This window comes from Hemibagrus wyckioides, linkage group LG04 (assembly GCF_019097595.1).
Source record: "Hemibagrus wyckioides isolate EC202008001 linkage group LG04, SWU_Hwy_1.0, whole genome shotgun sequence".
Lineage (NCBI taxonomy): Eukaryota > Metazoa > Chordata > Actinopteri > Siluriformes > Bagridae > Hemibagrus > Hemibagrus wyckioides.
The window spans coordinates 28,978,699-28,999,058 of record NC_080713.1 but is presented as its reverse complement, the minus strand read 5'-3'; the positions used below and the strand labels follow the sequence as shown (position 1 = coordinate 28,999,058).

The 20,360-nt window shown below is 42.2% G+C and overlaps 1 protein-coding gene across 2 annotated transcripts in view; it reads left to right on the top strand.

Moving 5' to 3' along the window:
- Positions 1–20,360, top strand: part of LOC131352418 (protein unc-13 homolog C-like) — a 203,088-nt gene that overhangs the window by 141,881 nt on the left and 40,847 nt on the right. The window contains exons 22-28 of one of the 2 annotated variants that reach the window (XM_058388540.1): positions 1,285–1,362; positions 1,678–1,755; positions 2,626–2,652; positions 8,408–8,496; positions 9,423–9,563; positions 10,994–11,117; positions 13,759–13,818. In XM_058388540.1, the coding sequence (XP_058244523.1) occupies positions 1,285–1,362; positions 1,678–1,755; positions 2,626–2,652; positions 8,408–8,496; positions 9,423–9,563; positions 10,994–11,117; positions 13,759–13,818 (597 nt within the window). The remainder of the gene's footprint in view (positions 1–1,284; positions 1,363–1,677; positions 1,756–2,625; positions 2,653–8,407; positions 8,497–9,422; positions 9,564–10,993; positions 11,118–13,758; positions 13,819–20,360) is intronic. The other variant, XM_058388541.1, reaches the window with a different exon arrangement.

Here is a 20,360-nt window from a genome sequence, read left to right as displayed (position 1 = left end):
TGCTTTATTCTGCACCTGGGGCTAAAGTAAATATTATCATGAATCTTGACCTGATGAAGGTATAAAAGCCTCCTTACCTCCTCATCTTTAACTAAAGCAACAAGTACACAACCCTAACGCTGTAATCTGTCTAAATCAGCAGTTCTGTTTAAATTCTCCATCTCCGGATGACTCAGTACCCACAATCCTCAGCGCTCAGAGTCTCATTACGCAGCGGTTCAGACCTCAGAGTGGTCTCGCTCTCCTGCACTTTTATTTTGAATGATGAAGATGCAGTGTAGTTACTGAATAATGGAGAGAAGTTACTGAGGAATATGCTTTAAGTAATATGATGAAGAGCATCATCACTAACGCTAACAAGCTCCTAGCCGCTCGGTTAGGAAACCTTCTGGTGCAAAGCCAGCAGCTTGACATATTAGATCTTGTTAAGCAGCTTAAAGTGAATTAGCTCCAGCTAGCTTGACACTCTGTGAGAGAGGCATGCTAATCTATTAATATCTTGTCAACTGCTGCGCTAACTATGTTGCTGGTTATTCTAAATGCTAGCCTGAGGTGAGGGAGTTAGCTAGCTTGCTAATCTATTCACCCATTAATACGGTTGAAGAAGCACAGGAATATAACAATCTAAGTGATATGCTGATTGGACGACATAGCTGTCAGAAACCAAGCTAGCTAGCTATTCTAATTAATGACTAGCCTTGTAGTAAGCTAACTCCTGCTAGTTATCTCACACACACAAATACACTCACTCTCTCTCACACACTGTCCCACACACACACACTGACTCACACACACACTCTCTCATACACACACACATGCACTCTCTCATACACACACACTCTCTCACACACAAACACACTCACTCTTTCTCACACAATGACTCACGCGTGCACACACACACACACACACACACTCTCTCTCACACACTGTCACACATACACACATTCTCACACACTGACTCACACACACACTCTATCACACCCTGTCTCACAATAACTCGCACACACACACTCTCTCAGACACACACACACACCAGCTTCTTTTAACATTTACATAATTTGGTCAACAACTTGATTTTATACAAAAAAAAAGGCAGTTAAGGGTTAGGGGCCTTACTCAGGGGCCCAGCAGTATTCTTAATAAACCTGTGAGCTTCTAGCTGTAGAAAAGTTCTAAAAAAAAAAAAAACACCTCCTGACCAATCAGAACGCAGCATTCGGACAGGTGAGGTTTCCACACGTATCACTGTATTACAGCGTTGTTGCGGTTGTTTTGTCATTGCAGACGATCAACAAAGTGCTTCTGCAGTACGCTGCCATCATCTCCAAAGACTTCAGCAATCATCTGAGCAAAGAGAAAGTGGTGAGTCATCAGTCTGCTCCACAAACAAACAAACAAAACCACAAACAACAAAGTTCTTATACCTGAGTAACTGCAACACAAGCAGAACATCTGCTACACAGGAGCTACAAGGCTAATGTAGCTAACAAGCTAATAAGATGAAAGCTTTTGGCATCACGCTATGCATCCTGGTGTCCATGTTTATATGCTTATATGCCTTACATCGCTACACACTTCTCTTTATCACTGACCTCTTGGATAATTGACACACAAGAATAGGAAGGAATTAAAATCTGTCGATTCTTAATGCTGATCCTTCTATCTCTTTCCTGACAGCCATGCATCCTCTTGAACAACATCCAGCAGCTTCGAGTTCAGCTGGAGAAGATGTTCGAGTCCATGGGAGGGAAGCAGGTGAGTGTCTGATCCGCTGGTCCTCAAAAAAAAAAAATACAGAAGAGTGTGAGTTGGGATTTAGCATCGCTCATGACTCAACGCTGTGGTTTGAGGAGCAATCAGGGAGCTGCTAACTGCGCTAACGTTTCATTCGGTGTGTTATCGGTTGTAAAGGAAGCGAGGGATAAACTTTTCATTTTATCTTGGTGATAAATGGATCACAGATATAAAAAGCGATCGATGGACCCTGACGCGACACTCCCGGCTGTGTGATCAGAGCTTGATTTCAGGCTATAATGCTAGCTGTGCTAGCTAACGTTATCGCCCGAATCCAAAGCTGTTCTTTATAATGTAAACAGAACATTTTTAGGTTTTCTGAACCCTTTAAATTTACTTTATTCAAACTTTCCACCCATAGATGAGATTAGTCAGCTTTATTAGCTAGCTACACTTCAGCTTTGTTAGCTAGCTAGCTAACATACTTCAACCTCAGCAGCTGTAGTGTAATATTTGCAAAAGCTTCTGCTCTTTTAAAGTAAAAGTAAATTTAGTCAAATATGACGAACAATCTAAACCAAACAAAGCATCAACCGAAATAGCCACATATATATATATATATATATATATATATATATATATATATATATAGCTTTAAATCTGGTTCTGTTGCTCTCTGCTGCCCCTAGTGGACAACAGTGACATCGTCGGGTGCTAACATACCCCGTGAACGTCGTCCCATGATGACCTGCATGTGTGTAGTAGATCTTATCTCACTCTCTTTCTCTGTGTGTGTGTGTGTGTTTGTGTGTGGTGTGTGTAAATTGTGAAAATGTCTCCTTGTTCTTCTTATTTCTCGTCTTCCCCGTCTCTTCTGGGTTCTTGTACCAGGAGGAAGGGGTTGTGGCCTTCTGTAAGGTGTGTGAACATCTCTCCTTCTACATCCTCCACATCTCCTCCACAGCTAGACCACAGACACTCACCCTCAAATTTTAAATTAGCTCCAATCTGTTCTATTATTTGGGTAAAGAATTTCCTATTTAAATTCACGTTAGGGTTGTGTCTCAAGATCTAGTACAGATCTAGTCATGTAGCAGATGCTAATCGTGTAACGTCTCCAAATATTCCTGAATCTGACTGGAAATCTATTGAGCTAAATGTATCTCACATTCACCACTGTAAGAAATGAGCTCCAGCTAGCTAGCCAACTGGCTATTTGTCATTACTCTAATCATGCTAATCTATGAATATCCTGTCAGTAGCTTGCTGTGCTAACTATGTTGTTAGGTATTCCAAATGCTAGCCTGAGGTGAGGGAGTTAGCTAGCATGCTAATCTATTCATTCAACCATGAATACCATGAAGCACAGGAATTTAAATGCTAATTTGACGATATGGCTGTCAGAAACCAAGCTAGCTAGCTACTGTAATCAATGACAAGTCTTGTAGTAAACTAATTCCTGCTAGTAATCATGTTAATGTATAAATATTATGGATAAAAATAGTAAGATTACATGATTATGACAACTTAGCAATAAACATGCTAGCAAATTAGTATTGTACAGTTTTTGATGGTCATTTATTGGCATAGCGGATTAGGTGACAGAGCTAGCTATCTTGTAAATATGGTCAATACTGCAAAAATGCTCATATGACTGCAGCTGAGCGCTAGCTAACTTTTCTAACAAACTATTACAGTATCTAGCTGTGTAGCAAACAGAACTCCAGATTATAATTAATATTTCCTTATTAAAGATTATTAAAATGTTTTTATCATGGTAGTTTAGCACTAGCTAGCTAGGCTAACAGATTAGCTGTTTTTAATGCTGTTCTGAGAACATGAAGTTAGCTAAGATGCTAATTTAAGATGTTTGTTTGTAATGTCGGTGTTGTAACTAACTAACAAAAGTCAACAAAGGCTACAAAACTAGCTAGCATGCTAATCTATGAATACTCTAGCTTTTGCTATTTGTTGCAGTGCATTGTGGGATATTTGGATTAATCAAGACTCCCTGATGCTGCCATGACAACTTCCTGATCGATCGTTAATCACACTAGATATTGAGACGTAGCCGAGTGGTTGTTATTTCTAATGCTAGCTGTGGAGGGCTGGTTTGTTCATTCCAGCATCCAGCTGACGAGCACGCTGGCACCGTATCACCTCACTTCACCTTTGACCTCTGACCTCCAGGAGCATGTGTTCCATACTTGCTTGAATCAGGCATGACAACTCGAACAAATCAGCTGAAACACCCCCCACCCCACCCCACCCCCGCCCCCCGACAAACCCCTCCCCCTACCCTGCAGCCTAGATGGACTGCTCTGATTTCCTGCTCTGTTCAATTCACATGTTTGGCAGCTGAATGAACTTCTGATGCGTTTAATTATCCTGTCTCCTATATTCTCTCGTTTTCCTGCAGTTGGATATTTTAAGAGTTTAACTGCTAGTTTTTGCTGCTAGGTATCTGCTGTGAATCTTCTGACCAATCAGATTCCAGCTCTCAGTAGTGCTGGGGTATATCCCACTACGTCTTTGGCGATCCTCTGATGCTTTTAAATCTGAGGGGATGAAATTAGCTTCTGTTTTGGTTGAAACATGGTCTGAAGTGTAGCATGAAGCAGACACGATGGAGAGCTCCTTCTTTTCTGTGTTTTAGCTACTACAGCATGACGTGATTTAGCTTAATCAGTCAGAGCGCTAAAGTACTAAACTGGGTTTAGTGAGGGTTTAGTGCAGGGTTCAGTACAAGGTTTAGTGAGGGTTTATTGTAGGGTTAAGAAACAGTTTAGTTCAGTGCAGGGTTCAGTACAGGGTTTAGTGAGGGTTTATTGTAGGGTTAAGTAAGGCTTTAGTTTACTGCAGGGTTCAGTATAGGGCTTAGTTAGTGTTTATTGTAGGATTAAGTAACAGTTTAATTCATTGCAGAGTTCAGTACAGGGTTTAGTGAAGGTTTATTGTAGGGTTAAGAAACAGTTTAGTTCAGTGCAGGGTTCAGTATAGGGTTTATTAAGGGTTTATTGTAGGGCTAAGTAACGTTTAGTTCAGTACAGTACAGGGTTCAATGAGGGTTTATTGTAGGGTTAAGTAAGGGTTTAGTACAGTACAGGGTTCAGTGAGGGTTTATTGTAGGGTAAAGTAAATGTCTAATCCAGTGCAGGGTTCAGTACAGGGTTTAGTGAGGCTTTAATGCAGAATTTAGTGCAGGGTTCAATGAGGTTTCAGTGTAGGGTTAACTGAGGGTTTAGTGCAGGGTTTAGTATAGGGTTTAATAAGGGTCTAGTGCAGGGTTCAATACAGAGTTTAGTGAGGTTTTAGTGTTGAGTTAAGTATGGTTTTACTGCAGGGTTCAGTAGAGTTTAGTCAGGCATTAGAGTAAAGAAATGGGTTTCGTGTAGGGTTCAGTACAGGGTTTAGTGTAAGGTTCAGTACAGGGTTTAGTGTAGGGCTCAGTACAGGGTTTCGTGAGGTTTTAGTGCAAGGTTTAGTACATGGTTTGGAGTAGGGTTTACTGTATAGTTAAGTAAAAGTTAAGTACAGGGTACAGTATAGTGAGGGTTTAGTGCAGGGTTCAGTACAGGGTTTAATAAGGCTTTGGTGCAGGGTTTTTGTTGAATTGGTTTTCTTGGTGTCCTGAAGCAGGCTGTATGAGTTAATCACTACTCTATTATGCTACAAATGTTTTCCCTCTTCATAGGGCAGTGACATTCCATCCTCTCTCTGACGTCAAAAAGAATCTAAGTATAGAGTCGGGGCTTGCTCTAACGGTGCCGGATTTCCCAAAGCAATTAGCAAACAAGCAGACATATAATTACAAAGTGTTCTCTCTCTCTCTCTCTCTCTCTCTCTCTCTCTCTCTCTCTCTCTCTGGATTTCTCTCTCTCTTGTTGCACTCTGAGGTACCAATAAAACTATTTGTAAAGGTGCATTGAGGAGAATTTTAATGTGTTTATTCCTTGATTCTGCCTCACAGCCATGCCTCTCAGAATGGAGTTTATGTACATTAGAGTGTTTCTGTAGAGAAACTCGCTAGCAAACTTTCCATAATTTCAATTGCAGGTTAATGAAAGTTCAATATCAGCACACGTTGCTTGTCCTACTTTATTCTCATGAGTAAAGGCAGCAGCTTTCTCCATCTTTACTGCAGATCGTAAACTTCTCCACTTTTTTTCTCCAAATCTGTGTTGGGCCTCTGAGCTCCCTGATTGTACATCCTGTGCATCTGTAATCAGCTCATATCTCCGGCTGTCTGCTTCGCTACTGATACTTTAACAGCCGGCTATTAAACATTGCAGTATCCATGGTCTGAAGTGTAGTAGGAAGCAGACGTGATGGAGAGCTCGTTCTTTTCACGCTGCTGCGTTTCAGCCACTCCAAGCGCGATGTGGTTCAGCGTTCTCACTCACAACACTAAAGCGCTAAAGCGTAAAGCCGAGGTCTTATCGAACAGAGTGCATACGCTAGCTCACTCTGACTCACCATGACAAAGGAGTACTGCAGAGCTGAGATTTGAAATTTTACAGATAGAAGGTAAATAATAGAAACAATAAAACAGACGCAAAAACAAACATCAAGACCAAACCAGATGCAAGAAAATACTAAAAAAAAGAAAAAAAAAGCAAAGAAAAACAAAGTGGATAAATATCTGACTGAATGCAGTGGACGTGTAAAGTTTTTAAAAAATTCATCTTGACATCATCCAGATTCTGTTCATGCTCAAAACTCTGCGAGCGTTAGCATGTTGAATAAATAAATACAGCCTCAACACCATCACACTGAGGAGATCAAGTCACTGACATTCACTGGAATTATTCAATTGCTGCCTTTCATCCACAGAAACAGTGAGATCCAGAAATCCATCAAAACCTGGACAGACCTTTCATTCAGCACTTCTTACTGAAGATGATTCAGTCGTTTGTTTACACTCTGATGGATTGAACTTGTTCTCTGATTTTGACTTATTCATGATATTCACGAGCAAGATGGCTAATTCACTGAATATTGGCTTACTGTCTGCTCTGGGGATTAGGTTTTCTTTTATTTCAGCAGAATGTATAGGATTTGTAGGGTTTAATGGGGGTTTAGTATATGGTTTAGTGCAGGGTTCAGTACATCAGTACAGGGTTCAGTGCAAGGCTTAGTGCAGGGTTTAGTATATTGTTTAGTACAGGGTGCAGTACATTGGTACAGGGTTCAGTGCAGTTATCAGTCCAAATTTTGATGCAGGCTTTAGTATAGGGTTTAGTACAGAGTTCAGTAAAAGTTTTAGTTCAAGGTTTCATGCAGGGTACAGTGCAAGGTTTTGTGCAAGGTTTAGTGCAGGGTTTAGTGCAAGGTGGAGTACATCGTTCATTCAAAATTTTAATGCAGGGTTTAGTATGGGGTTTAGTACAGGGTTCAGTGCAAGGCTTAGTACAGAGGTTAGGGTTCAATGCAGGGTTTAGTATAGAGTTTAGTGCAGGGTTTAGTGTAGTGTTTAATGCAGGATTCAGTGCAGGGTTTAGTACAGAGGTTAGTGCAGGGTTCAATGCAGGGTTTAGTACAGAGTTTAGTGCAGGATTCAGTGCAGGGTTTAGTGCAGAGTTTAGTGCAGGGTTCAATGCAGGGTTTAGTATAGAGTTTGGTGCAGGATTCAGTGCAGTGTTTAGAGAATAATGAAGGGTCTACTGCATAGTTCCATAAAGGGCTTTATGGGGGTTTAGTACAGTGTTTAGCACAAAGTTTAGGCCAGAATTTAGTACAGGATTTAGTGAAGGGTTTAGTCCAGGATTCATTGCAAGGTTTAGTAAAGATTTAAGTACAGCGTTTAATGCAGGGTTTAGTCCAAGCTAGCTAAATCATGGCTAAAACCATGTGTCCATCTTTAGAACTCTCTTACAAGTTCAGTCACTTCCTCATATGTTTATATACAGAACATGAATATACTTTTAATCTAATCTGTACACATATCTAATCTATTTTTCATATGACAGAATGTGTGTGTGTGAGGGGGTACTGGCTTGCATGGCATTGCACTGCAGCTCTAGCATGTCTCTACAGATTACTGCACTTTTTCTTCAAAGGCTGTTTAAAGCAGCGGTTTGCATCCTGCTGCATCTCCACTGTTAAGGAAATTCACATCAGATGATTTACAGTATGATCACATCCTTTTTTCTCTTTTAGCTCAGATGCAGGAGACCTGCATGTTATAAAGTATATTACAGCATCCTGCGTGAGCAGTTCTGAGCATGTTTATGTTAGGCGTGAGGTTTTATAAGCACAGAGGCTTTAACAGTTTGGACTTTATAGAGTGGTGTGTTTTACTCAGAGCTCGGGTTTATTTCTGCTCAGGGGGTAGGATTCGCAAAAACAAAGGGAAAGTGCGATATTTATCAAGTGAAGTTTTGTTAATGAAGTTTTAGAATTCTGAGCATTGTTCTCGCTCTTCTACAACTTTAAGGAGAACAGTGTAAGGATTCAATTCTGTTGAGATTGTGTGAGATGTGTGAGGAGGTTTAGCTGATGTTCTCAGGAGAAACTGTGACAGAATTACAGCCCAGCTGCAGAAATCTGATCTAGACACGTCTGATTGAAACTGAAAGAAATCTCCTCGTTTCACTTCACCACACTCACGCTCATGTCCATCTCCATTTCTCTCTCTCTCTCTCTCTCTCTCTCTCTCCCTTCTGTGATCTAGCTGGATGCTGAGGCGAGTGATCTGCTGAAGGAACTCCAGAATAAACTCAACACAGTTCTGGATGAGTTGAGTGCGGTGTTCGGCTCCAGGTAAATCCCACTTTATGTTAGTAAATGATCAGAACACACACACAGCCTTTATAATCAACACTTCATTTAGTTATGAATATTTACTTTAGCTTTCATTATTTATAAAATCTCATTTGAATTTTTTGTTTGTATAGATAGATAGATAGATAGATAGATAGATAGATAGATAGATAGATAGACAGACAGACAGACAGATCATGACTCTGTGTGTGTTACAGTGGTGTTATCAGGTGTTAGGTACAGGATGACTCTGTGTGTGTTACAGTGGTGTTATCAGGTGTTAGGTACAGGATGACTCTGTGTGTGTTACAGTGGTGTTATCAGGTGTTAGGTACAGGATGACTCTGTGTGTGTTACAGTGGTGTTATCAGGTGTTAGGTACAGGATGACTCTGTGTGTGTTACAGTGGTGTTATCAGGTGTTAGGTACAGGATGACTCTGTGTGTGTTACAGTGGTGTTATCAGGTGTTAGGTACAGGATGACTCTGTGTGTGTTACAGTGGTGTTATCAGGTGTTAGGTACAGGATGACTCTGTGTGTGTTACAGTGGTGTTATCAGGTGTTAGGTACAGGATGACTCTGTGTGTGTTACAGTGGTGTTATCAGGTGTTAGGTACAGGATGACTCTGTGTGTGTTACAGTGGTGTTATCAGGTGTTAGGTACAGGATGACTCTGTGTGTGTTACAGTGGTGTTATCAGGTGTTAGGTACAGGATGACTCTGTGTGTGTTACAGTGGTGTTATCAGGTGTTAGGTACAGGATGACTCTGTGTGTGTTACAGTGGTGTTATCAGGTGTTAGGTACAGGATGACTCTGTGTGTGTTACAGTGGTGTTATCAGGTGTTAGGTACAGGATGACTCTGTGTGTGTTACAGTGGTGTTATCAGGTGTTAGGTACAGGATGACTCTGTGTTTGTTGCTGCAGCTTTAAGCCGGTGATTGAAGACTGTGTGAAACAGATGAACCAGGAGCTGATGCAGATGAAAGGCAACGCTGCTAACAAGAGCAACGCAGCCATGGACGCCGAGACAGTCCTCCGTCCCCTCATGGACCTGCTGGATAAAAAGTGAGGACTTCATGATGCTCACATTTCTACACTTGTATTTCATCCAGATGTGTGATTTGTGTAAGGTCTGCTTGGATCCAATGACGATTATTATTTAATAATAATTTATTTGTTGGAGAAATCCTTGGGTTTGTGTTTCAAAGCAGTGTAGGAACCTTTATATCAAATATGTCCTGAATAAATAGAGACATGAAGAAGAAAGATGAGAATTATCTGAGATGGGGAATTTATTAAAATTGTTTTTTTTCTGATATAAACAGTTGGGAATGTATCAGAGTCACATCTGTCCTTCAGCTTCAGACATCAAATCAATGAAAACAACTTATTCACTCTTTTCTTAAGTATTAAAGACATTAAGGAATAAAAAATGTTTTATGATTAAAAGAAATCACATAGAGAAGAAGAACATGCACATAAAAGGAAGATATGAAAGTAAACTTAGTGAAATAGAACATAGATGCTCAGAAAAAAGGTTCCTTGTGGGTTCTTGAGCCGGATGTCGGTTCTGCGTTCCACCATTTCTACTTCTCTAGAAGATAGGAAGTTTTCTTTCCTGCCAATCAAAAAGTTTCAACAGATTCCTTAAAAGTTCTTGCTTGTTTTTGTTAGGGAACCAGCATACCGACAATTACAGGTTCTGAACCCTTTGTGATTCTGTTGTTCTATATAGAACCTTATATAAAACCTACATAGAAGCTCTTCCTCCTTAAAGGATGGAACAAATGAAATTTATAACTGAAACAAAATGTAGAAGGTACGCTCTTTATAAACGAGTTCCTCTGGGGACTTCAAATAGTTCATGGTCTACTTTGAATCTTTTTTATTAAAGAAGAACCCTAAAGAACCATGATCATTAACTCACAAGCTTTGCTCTGTGTTTGCAGCAAGATTCTGTGTATAAACAGTGTATTGGGAAAGTTATGTGTATTCAGAATCACATTACACGCATCCTCATGTTGAATTCTAGGCTCCTTATTCAGATTAGAAAGAAATGACCTCGGGGCTTTCCGGATTTTTCCGACATGAGAAAGAAGGATCCGAGGTTTTCAGTAGTGTCTAAAGCGTCACCTTTAAACAGCGCAGTATACATGTGATTTTCCCTCTGCAGAGAATTTCCTCTTAATCTCATGCAAATGCCAGGTCCGTGTGCGCTTCAGCTCCACCTGCTCACATAATCCATACGTATTGGTATTCAGAGGGCAGCGAGTACACACACACACACACACACACAGACACACACCCACCCACACACACACACACACACACACATACGTGCACAGCAGTGTTAATAATCTATAAGGTTGTATTGAACTGTAATGTGGAGGAGTTGTTCCCTGGAGTCTGTGTGGAAGAGATGACGAGGCTGTAATGACAATACTTGTGTTCCTCGGGTATTTATTACTCTCACGCTCTGCTCCATCCTCCTACAGCCTCATCCTCTTCGCTAAGATCTGTGAGAAGACGGTGCTGAAGCGTGTGCTGAAGGAGCTGTGGAAAATTGTCCTGAACACCATTGAGAGGCAGATCGTGCTGCCACCGCTGTCTGACCAAACAGTAAGCAGATCAAACAGCTGGGGTATTAGGAATAGCAGGAGTAATAGTACTGCTAGTAGTTTTAGCAATAGCAGTACTCATTCCTGTCAACGTACTTATTTAGTCGTGTTACATGTAGTAGTACTATTTCCTGTTTAATTACTCAGTTATTTACTTACTACAGTACTTCCTTACTTTATCAGTAGTCTTAACTGCTTCCTTACACACTCATTAGTACTAGTACTTACTTAATTACTTACTGACTTACTTACTGACTTAGTTCTTAAGTACTTACTAACTTACTTAACACTTACTTACTTACAGACTTACTACTTACTTACTGACCTACATTTACATTGACAATGATGGCATTTGGCAGATGTTTTTATCCAGAGCGACGTTCAAAAGTGCTTTGATGTCTCTATCAATGAAAACATTAACACTGGTTCAATAGGTTACAGACTTAGGATACCATCAGCCTAAAAACTGAGTTTTTTATGTACAATATATAAAATAAACAGGGAAAAATGAGAGCCAGTTTAAGTGCTTCAGGAAAGGGTAGGTCTTCAGGCATCGTTTGAAGACAGTCAGTGACTCGGCTGTACAGACATCTAGTGGAAGTTCATTCCACCACCTCGGTGCCAGAACAGAGAAGAGTCTAGATGCACACCTACCTCTTACCCTGAGAGATGGTGGGAGCAGTGCTAGTGGATCTGAGGGAGCGAGGTGCAGTGTGAGGAGTAATAAGATCTTTGAGATGGCGCTGGTCCATTCTTGACTTTGTAGGCCAGCATCAGTGTTTTGAATCTGATGCGTGCAGCTACCCGAAGCCAGTGGAGCAGTGGGGTGGTGTGGGAGAACAGGTTGAAAACAAGTCACACAGCTGCATTTTGGATCATTTGCAGTGGACAAATTGCATTCAGGGGTAGACCTACCAGAAGAAAGTTGCAGTCTCGAAATGACAAGAGACTGAACAAGCACCTGAGCAGCCTGTGTGGATAGAAATGGCCGAATCCTTCTGATGTTGTACATAAGAAACCAATCTTGAGCGTGTCACATTAGTAACATGGGAGGAAAAGGACAATTGATTGTCCATGGTTTCCAAGGGGAGATCATCAAGTTGTTCAGAGATAATCAAGATCCTGGGCTGGGGATAAATCACCTGGGATGACCAGCAGTTCAGTTTTGCTGGGATTGAGTTTCAGCTGATAAGCTGTCATCCAAGATGACATGTCTGACAGACACGCTGAGATTCAACATACTTACTGACTTATTACTTACTACTTACTGACTGACTGACTTACTTACTAGTTACTTACTGACTTACTTACTACTTAATTACTTACTACTTACTTACTTGCTTACTTAGTGTTAGTAATTCCTGCTTACTTACTTACTCACTTACTAGTAGAAGTAATTCTACTAGTAAGTTCAGATCTAGTAGTTCAGATCCGCCAAGCTGCCACTGTTGCCCTATAAAATAAGTCGCTCTGGATAAGGGCGTCTACCAAATGCCAGAAATGTAAATAGAAGTATTAGCACTAGAATTATTAGTAGTAGTATGATATTAATACACATTAATGTTTTTTTATATATTAGTGTGACACTTGCTATAGCGAGGGAAACACAGAGGAAAGGCAGGGAGTCAGGGATCCAGGGGAAAATAGTGCTCTTTTATTTAAACAAAGTGCAAAAGATCAGCAAAAATAAAGAATATGTCACTCAGATGAAGGTGCAGGTATTGCTGTGCTGAAGGAGTGCAGGTGAAGCAGCAGGTTAGTGAGGTAGTGAGGCAAACCCCAGGAGCTTGGCTTGGGCTCAGCAGGTTGGGGAGCATTGTAATCCTCACAAGGACTCTGGAACACAGAAAAGCATGGAACATTAGGAACCACATGGAACTCAGTTCTTAGCCTAGCTCCCTTCAAGAGTTAGGGGCCGCATCTGATTGGTCCGTCAGGTTTTGGCTTGCTTTCAGCTACACTCAGATGTGCTGTCCTTGGTGCTGAAATTTTTCAGCTGCCCCACCTTGCAGCTACACTCAGATGCGCTGCCCTTGGTGCTGAAATCTTTCAGCTTCCCCACCTTGAAGTTACATTCAGATGTGCTGTCCTTGGTGCTGAAATTCTTTCAGCTGCCCACCTTGCGTCGACGCTCAGATGCGCTGTCCTTGGTTCTGAAATGCCGCTGTTTCTTTTTCACCGCTGTTTTAAAGGGGCAAGGAGCAACTTAGTCTGTCTTGCATGAGGTGGTGTTTGCGCCGGCGTCACAATAGAAATAATAATAAAATTAAGACTGATATGAGACAGTTTGACACGTTAATAGATAATAGCACATGTAAACATCTCAACACTCTGTACACTCCAGCACACTCCACAGGCTTCATATCTGTGTTTATAGGCATGATTTATTTGACTGTCAAGCAGCTGGAGACCTGCATTCCTGACAAACTTACTGTTACAGTCCCTCTCACTAACAAGATATCCCATCATTCTCTTCATTTGATTCAAGATGTTAAACTTTAAGAGACTGTAGTTCTGAGTCCTGAGCCCTGAGCTACTCCACCAGTCCAGCCCACACTAATGAATCACAATGCGACCAGATTTCAGTTCCAGTGACATGTTCATGACTTCTTTAACTTCTGTGTGTTTTTTATCCTCCACAGCAAGGAGCTCAGATGATCTTCAGTGCAGCCAAGGACCTGGGCCAGCTCTCCAAGCTGAAGGTAGGAAAGATGCTCATTTGTGTTATATAGGGTTTAGTATGTTGCACAGTGTTCCTGTTTCTCACATCAACAGGATGTGACGAAATTCTTCTATAAGAGGTGTACAGTATCTGTAAGGAACTACTTCAGGAGATGAAAACAAATCTTGGAGAAGCTTCACAACCATAAATATGATTATACATACAGTATATAGTTTGCTCTGCTGGATACTAATGAATTTTGATTTGATTTTCCACTATAGGCTCAAAGTTATGTGTTAAAAAAATCCTTTTATTCCAATTCCCTGAGAGAAAGATACCTGAATAAAAACCTGACTTGAAAAAACAGTTTGAGAGCATTTTTTATTATTTTTGCTTCCAAGGAGCTGTCAGGAGCTTTGGCATATGACCGCTGAAGCAAATCATTGCAACTCCTATATATTTCAATACTTTCATATTGTTTTGATGTGTGTGAGTGTGCGTGTTTACTGTAAACTACTGTAGCTGTCAGTCATAGACTTGTATTACTGCTTGTACTGTAACTTCTAACATTCCATCACTGAAAACATAGAAACTTAGATGAAAAATCTATAGAAAGAGTGCATGATGCTGTACTGTAATACCGTGAGCGTGCACGGTGCTGTACTGTAATACCGTGAGCGTGCACGGTGCTGTACTGTAATACCGTGAGCGTGCACGGTGCTGTACTGTAATACCGTGAGCGTGCACGGTGCTGTACTGTAATACCGTGAGCGTGCACGGTGCTGTACTGTAATACCGTGAGCGTGCACGGTGCTGTACTGTAATACCGTGAGCGTGCACGGTGCTGTACTGTAATACCGTGAGCGTGCACGGTGCTGTACTGTAATACCGTGAGCGTGCACGGTGCTGTACTGTAATACCGTGACCGTGCACGGTGCTGTACTGTAATACCGTGACCGTGCACGGTGCTGTACTGTAATACCGTGAGCGTGCACGGTGCTGTACTGTAATACCGTGAGCGTGCACGGTGCTGTACTGTAATACCGTGAGCGTGCACGGTGCTGTACTGTAATACCGTGAGCGTGCACGGTGCTGTACTGTAATACCGTGAGCGTGCACGGTGCTGTACTGTAATACCGTGAGCGTGCACGGTGCTGTACTGTAATATCGTGAGCGTGCACGGTGCTGTACTGTAATACTGTGAGCGTGCACGGTGCTGTACTGTAATACCGTGAGCGTGCACGGTGCTGTACTGTAATACCGTGACCGTGCACGGTGCTGTACTGTAATACCGTGAGCGTGCACGGTGCTGTACTGTAATACCGTGAGCGTGCACGATGCTGTACTGTAATACCGTGACCGTGCACGGTGCTGTACTGTAATACCGTGAGCGTGCACGGTGCTGTACTGTAATACCGTGACCGTGCACAGTGCTGTACTGTAATACCGTGAGCGTGCACGGTGCTGTACTGTAATACCGTGAGCGTGCACGGTGCTGTACTGTAATATCGTGAGCGTGCACGGTGCTGTACTGTAATACCGTGACCGTGCACAGTGCTGTACTGTAATACCGTGAGCGTGCACGGTGCTGTACTGTAATACCGTGAGCGTGCACGGTGCTGTACTGTAATACCGTGAGCGTGCACGCTGCTGTATTGTGATACTGTGAGCGTGCACGGTGCTGTACTGTAATACCGTGAGCGTGCACGGTGCTGTATTGTGATACTGTGAGCGTGCACGGTGCTGTACTGTAATACCGTGAGCGTGCACGGTGCTGTACTGTAATACCGTGAGCGTGCACGGTGCTGTACTGTAATACCGTGAGCGTGCACGGTGCTGTACTGTAATACCGTGAGCGTGCACGGTGCTGTACTGTAATACCGTGAGCGTGCACGGTGCTGTACTGTAATACCGTGAGCGTGCACGGTGCTGTACTGTAATATCGTGAGCGTGCACGGTGCTGTACTGTAATACCGTGAGCGTGCACGGTGCTGTACTGTAATACCGTGAGCGTGCACGGTGCTGTACTGTAATATCGTGAGCGTGCACGGTGCTGTACTGTAATACCGTGACCGTGCACAGTGCTGTACTGTAATACCGTGAGCGTGCACGGTGCTGTACTGTAATACCGTGAGCGTGCACGATGCTGTACTGTAATACCGTGACCGTGCACGGTGCTGTACTGTAATACCGTGAGCGTGCACGGTGCTGTACTGTAATACCGTGAGCGTGCACGGTGCTGTACTGTAATACCGTGAGCGTGCACAGTGCTGTACTGTAATACCGTGAGCGTGCACGGTGCTGTACTGTAATACCGTGAGCGTGCACGGTGCTGTACTGTAATACCGTGAGCGTGCACGGTGCTGTACTGTAATATCGTGAGCGTGCACGGTGCTGTACTGTAATACCGTGAGCGTGCACGGTGCTGTACTGTAATACCGTGAGAGTGCACGGTGCTGTACTGTAATACCGTGAGCGTGCACGGTGCTGTACTGTAATACCGTGAGCGTGCACGGTGCTGTACTGTAATACCGTGAGCGTGCACGGTGCTGTACTGTAATAAACTCAGCATGTATAAATAGCAGTGTAATGTCTGACTTCCACACAGTTTAATATTGAAGCAATTAGTTATAATGCATTCTGAATTAAAAGAATGTGCTATTACCACAGATTTATTTAGCGCGTTAGCTAAATCGAACTCTTTTTTTCTCTTCTCCAGCCCACACTTTCGCAACGCCACTGCATGTTTAGCTTTTAATGGATGAACAAACAATGCATTTGCAGTTATTCCGAGAGTTCCCTCGAGAAGAAGAAGAGGCACAGGAAGAGAGAGAGAATGAAATGTGTGAAACAGGTGGTGCTGTTGAGAAAGCTGCAGGCTATTTCACGCCGCTATTTTTCATTACGTCTGATCTGCATGCAAACGCTTCTTTTCTTTCTCATTTTCTCACTGATTCTCTTTTGCTATTCATTCCTTTCTCTCACCCTGTCTGTCTCCTGTATTTCCAATGCACTCCAGCTCCACTCCACCTTTTCCATCACCTTGTTATCGCCTGCTGCTCTGCTGAGTTGCTCAGTAATTGCAGCGTTTCGCTCCAGCTCTTCGTATTACAGGTCCGGCCTGGTGGGATGCTACCTGCTCGCCTCCTCCTGGTGGTCCGCTAGATCCTTAGGATATGCCTAGCTGATACGTTTTGCCTTCAGGCTCTTTGGTTCATGGGTTTATTTTAACATCACACCTCTAACCTTAACATCTTACCACTTCTTTTTTTTTTCAAAACATACACAATGTTTTCTTCGAGCAGTCAGGATTTCTTCAGCGTGTACACAATCTCATATTTTATATAAATGGCACGTATTTAAAAAAAAAAAAAAATCCAGAGCGAGACTGATGTGTGTCTCTCATCAGTAATTCACGTGCAGTGCAATGATCAAACTTCAGACAAAGTAAAGTCTGCGCTCTCTGTGGATTGTCTTTGAAAGAAGAATAATACTTTTTGCCTACGCAGTAAGATCACCAGCCGCCCCCGGTCGGGATTTGCGTCACGGTTCCTATGGCGACAAGCGCCATTGTGGCTTTATTTTTGCTTTGAAGCGATGTTCTTTTTCCCTCTGGTGCTCCTTTTAGAAAAGTCAACGTGTTCAGTCATATCAGTCATGAAGCTTCTCGTTGCGACAGAGCCACTGCTAATGCCTGGAAATGAAGGCTACTTCACGGCGCCCACTATTTAACGGTTAACATTTCCATCTGTGTCAATTTTAAGCTTATATACAAACAACAACAACGAGTCTCCAGGAAGGCTTTTCCATCAGGAGTTCAGGTCCTGATGAAGTCACTGCCATTGCTTTGATTGGCTGTGCTCGGTGTGTGGGAGGGCCATTCTGCCTCACCCCTGTCAATCACAGTGGCACTAGCCAATTGTGAGCATATGTGAGCTTGTGTATGCAGAAGAGGGTAGTTAGCACTTTACTCTGAGTTATGCTGTTACACTGCCCTGTGATGGAGCAGCAGTTTGATACTATAAGGATGTCTGGTTCCACATGTGATAGATGAAGCAGATATTAGCCTGCAGGAAAGTCTAGGTAAGAGCTGGCTAGTAGGTGGGAAGTGGTCAAGATCAAATTAAGTAGTAAAATAGAGGAAAAAACTCGGCAGAAATATAGTTTAAAAAGACATTTTGCCATTTAGACGATCTGTGAACACATTCATGAAGATCCTGAATAAGTAATGTTATTTTGTTATTCATAAGCTATGAAAGCTATCATGTATGGGTAGATGATAACATCTAAATGAGGTCTGGTCCACCTTTCTTCTACTCATTTAGATCTGTTTCTGTTGTTGTTAGAGACTTTTGGCCACCTTAGCTGCAAACGAGTTGATCTGATTAGCGAAGGCATTGAGCCTGTATAGACATGTATTATTAATTTATAATTAGACTCCGTCAGGTCTGATCAAGCACGCTGGACATTTAATCAATCCACCCAGACAGAGAGTGAGTTATTGCCTTAGCCAGAGCACTGAAACAGTGACCTTTCACCAGGGAAAAATCGATGGACAACCTTTTCAATATAACTGCTTTATGACCATCTGTTCACTCAGGGGTTTAATATGTGGCAGATTGCTGGAAAACATGTCTGCTGTGATTGCTGTGGAGTGTTATTAGCACTGAGCTAGCTTACTAGCGCCACTGTTGGCTGCAATGATTAAATCAAACTGAAGTTTCATCACTCGACTCACTTCAGGAATGAGATTTTGCTTGGAATCTCTGAAATTGAAACACTGAAATTGAGGCTGGAACTTTCTCTCTCCTTTTTCTGAGCTGGTGAGAGTCCAGTACGAGGTTAAAGAGTCACAGATTCAACAAGTTTCCTCTGGAGATGTGTTTCTATCTAGTGAAGGAGGCGTGGCCTATGTGTCAATGCAAGTGATGACCTTTTTATCTGTCCATCTCTGTAAAGAACGTTTGGCCAATGCGTCTCAGTGCAAAAGAAGAAGGTGTGGCATTTTTCTTTCTTAGTCTCAGTGAAGGAGGTGTGGCCTCTCTTTTTAGTGCTGGTGAAGGAGGCGTGGCTTCTCAGTATCAGTACAAGGAGGTGTGGCCTCTGTGTCATTGAAGAAGGCATGGCCAAATCCTTGATTTTCTTTTTGTTTTTTCATTTTGACCTTTTATTCCATTCTGTTACATGTGTTATGATGTAAACATGTTCAACTGTACTGTATTGAACCGCTGGCTTTAAATCTTTCATGAACCAATGTCTTGTCATCTCAGAGGGAGAAATTCACTTGTAACACAAATTGTTGGGTTGTGTTTGGACTTCACAACTTTAATTAGATTTTTAATCAGTTTGCTCTCCTCTCATCTCAGTACAAGTGGAAAAGCTCAATATAAATCAGTTTCCCTGGATCACAGGTTCCCAGTGGAGTCGCTGAAATTACACCAATCTTTTCATTTTTGTTGTGTGTATGTGGGCAGAGTGACTTGAGGATAATAAATTGGTGTATGTTAGATGGTACAGCATCAGCTTCGAGTGGTGCAGGCCATCCTGCTGCTCATCCTGGTGCACTGCCAGGACCCCGTGGACACGAGAGCCGGGGTTTTTCTACATGAATGCTAATGCTGCAGTTGGAAGTGGGTCAGCTCTGTGTAATCCGCTGTGCCTTCACTTCAGCTTACACAGACCTGCAGCTGACTAACACACGTAACTCACACAGAACAGCTAAAGCACAATGAGCGTGGTGTACCATCTCAAAAGTCCCAAAAGGCTTGAAGTGATTAAGCTGCTAACGAGTTGGATCTGGTTAATGATTATTCATTGCTCCAGTGCTGGGGTCATAAAAGAGCGAGGTTTGAATTCTGACAAATTCCACAGACACTTATGGATCATGTATCCAGAACAGGGTTCTCAAACAACTGACACGTGCATACGAGATGAGGTTCAAATCCAACGACACCTAAATCAGAAATCGTAACTCGGTCTCCAACCAATCAGAAGTCGTTTCTCTATCTCCGTCCAATCAGAAGCCATTACTTAATCTCTAACCAATCAGAAGTTGCTACTCAATCTCCAACTGATCCAAAGTCATTACTCACTTCTCTGACCAATAACAAGTTTTTCTCAATCTCTGACCAAGTTATTTCATCTCTGTCCAATCAGAAGTCATTTCTTAATCTCTGACCACTCAGAGGTTGCTACTCAATCTCCAACTGATCCAAAGTCATTACTCACTTCTCTGACCAATAACACGTTTTTCTCAATCTCTGACCAAGTTATTTCATCTCTGTCCAATCAGAAGTCATTTCTTAATCTCTGACCAATCAGATGTCATAACTGAATCTCCAACCAGTCAGAAGTCATTATTCAATCCCGACCAATCTCCAACTAATCAGAGGTTGCTATTCAAACTCTGATCAATCAGAAGTCATTACTCACTTCTCTGACCAATCAGAAGTCGTCACTCACTTCTCTGACCAATCAGAAGTCTTGTTATTGAACCCCAACACTGCAGGTGTAGAGTGTAATATTTTAGCTGTTGTGTGATGGAGAAGCTCATGTAACAGCAGTAATTGAATTGGAAGGTAA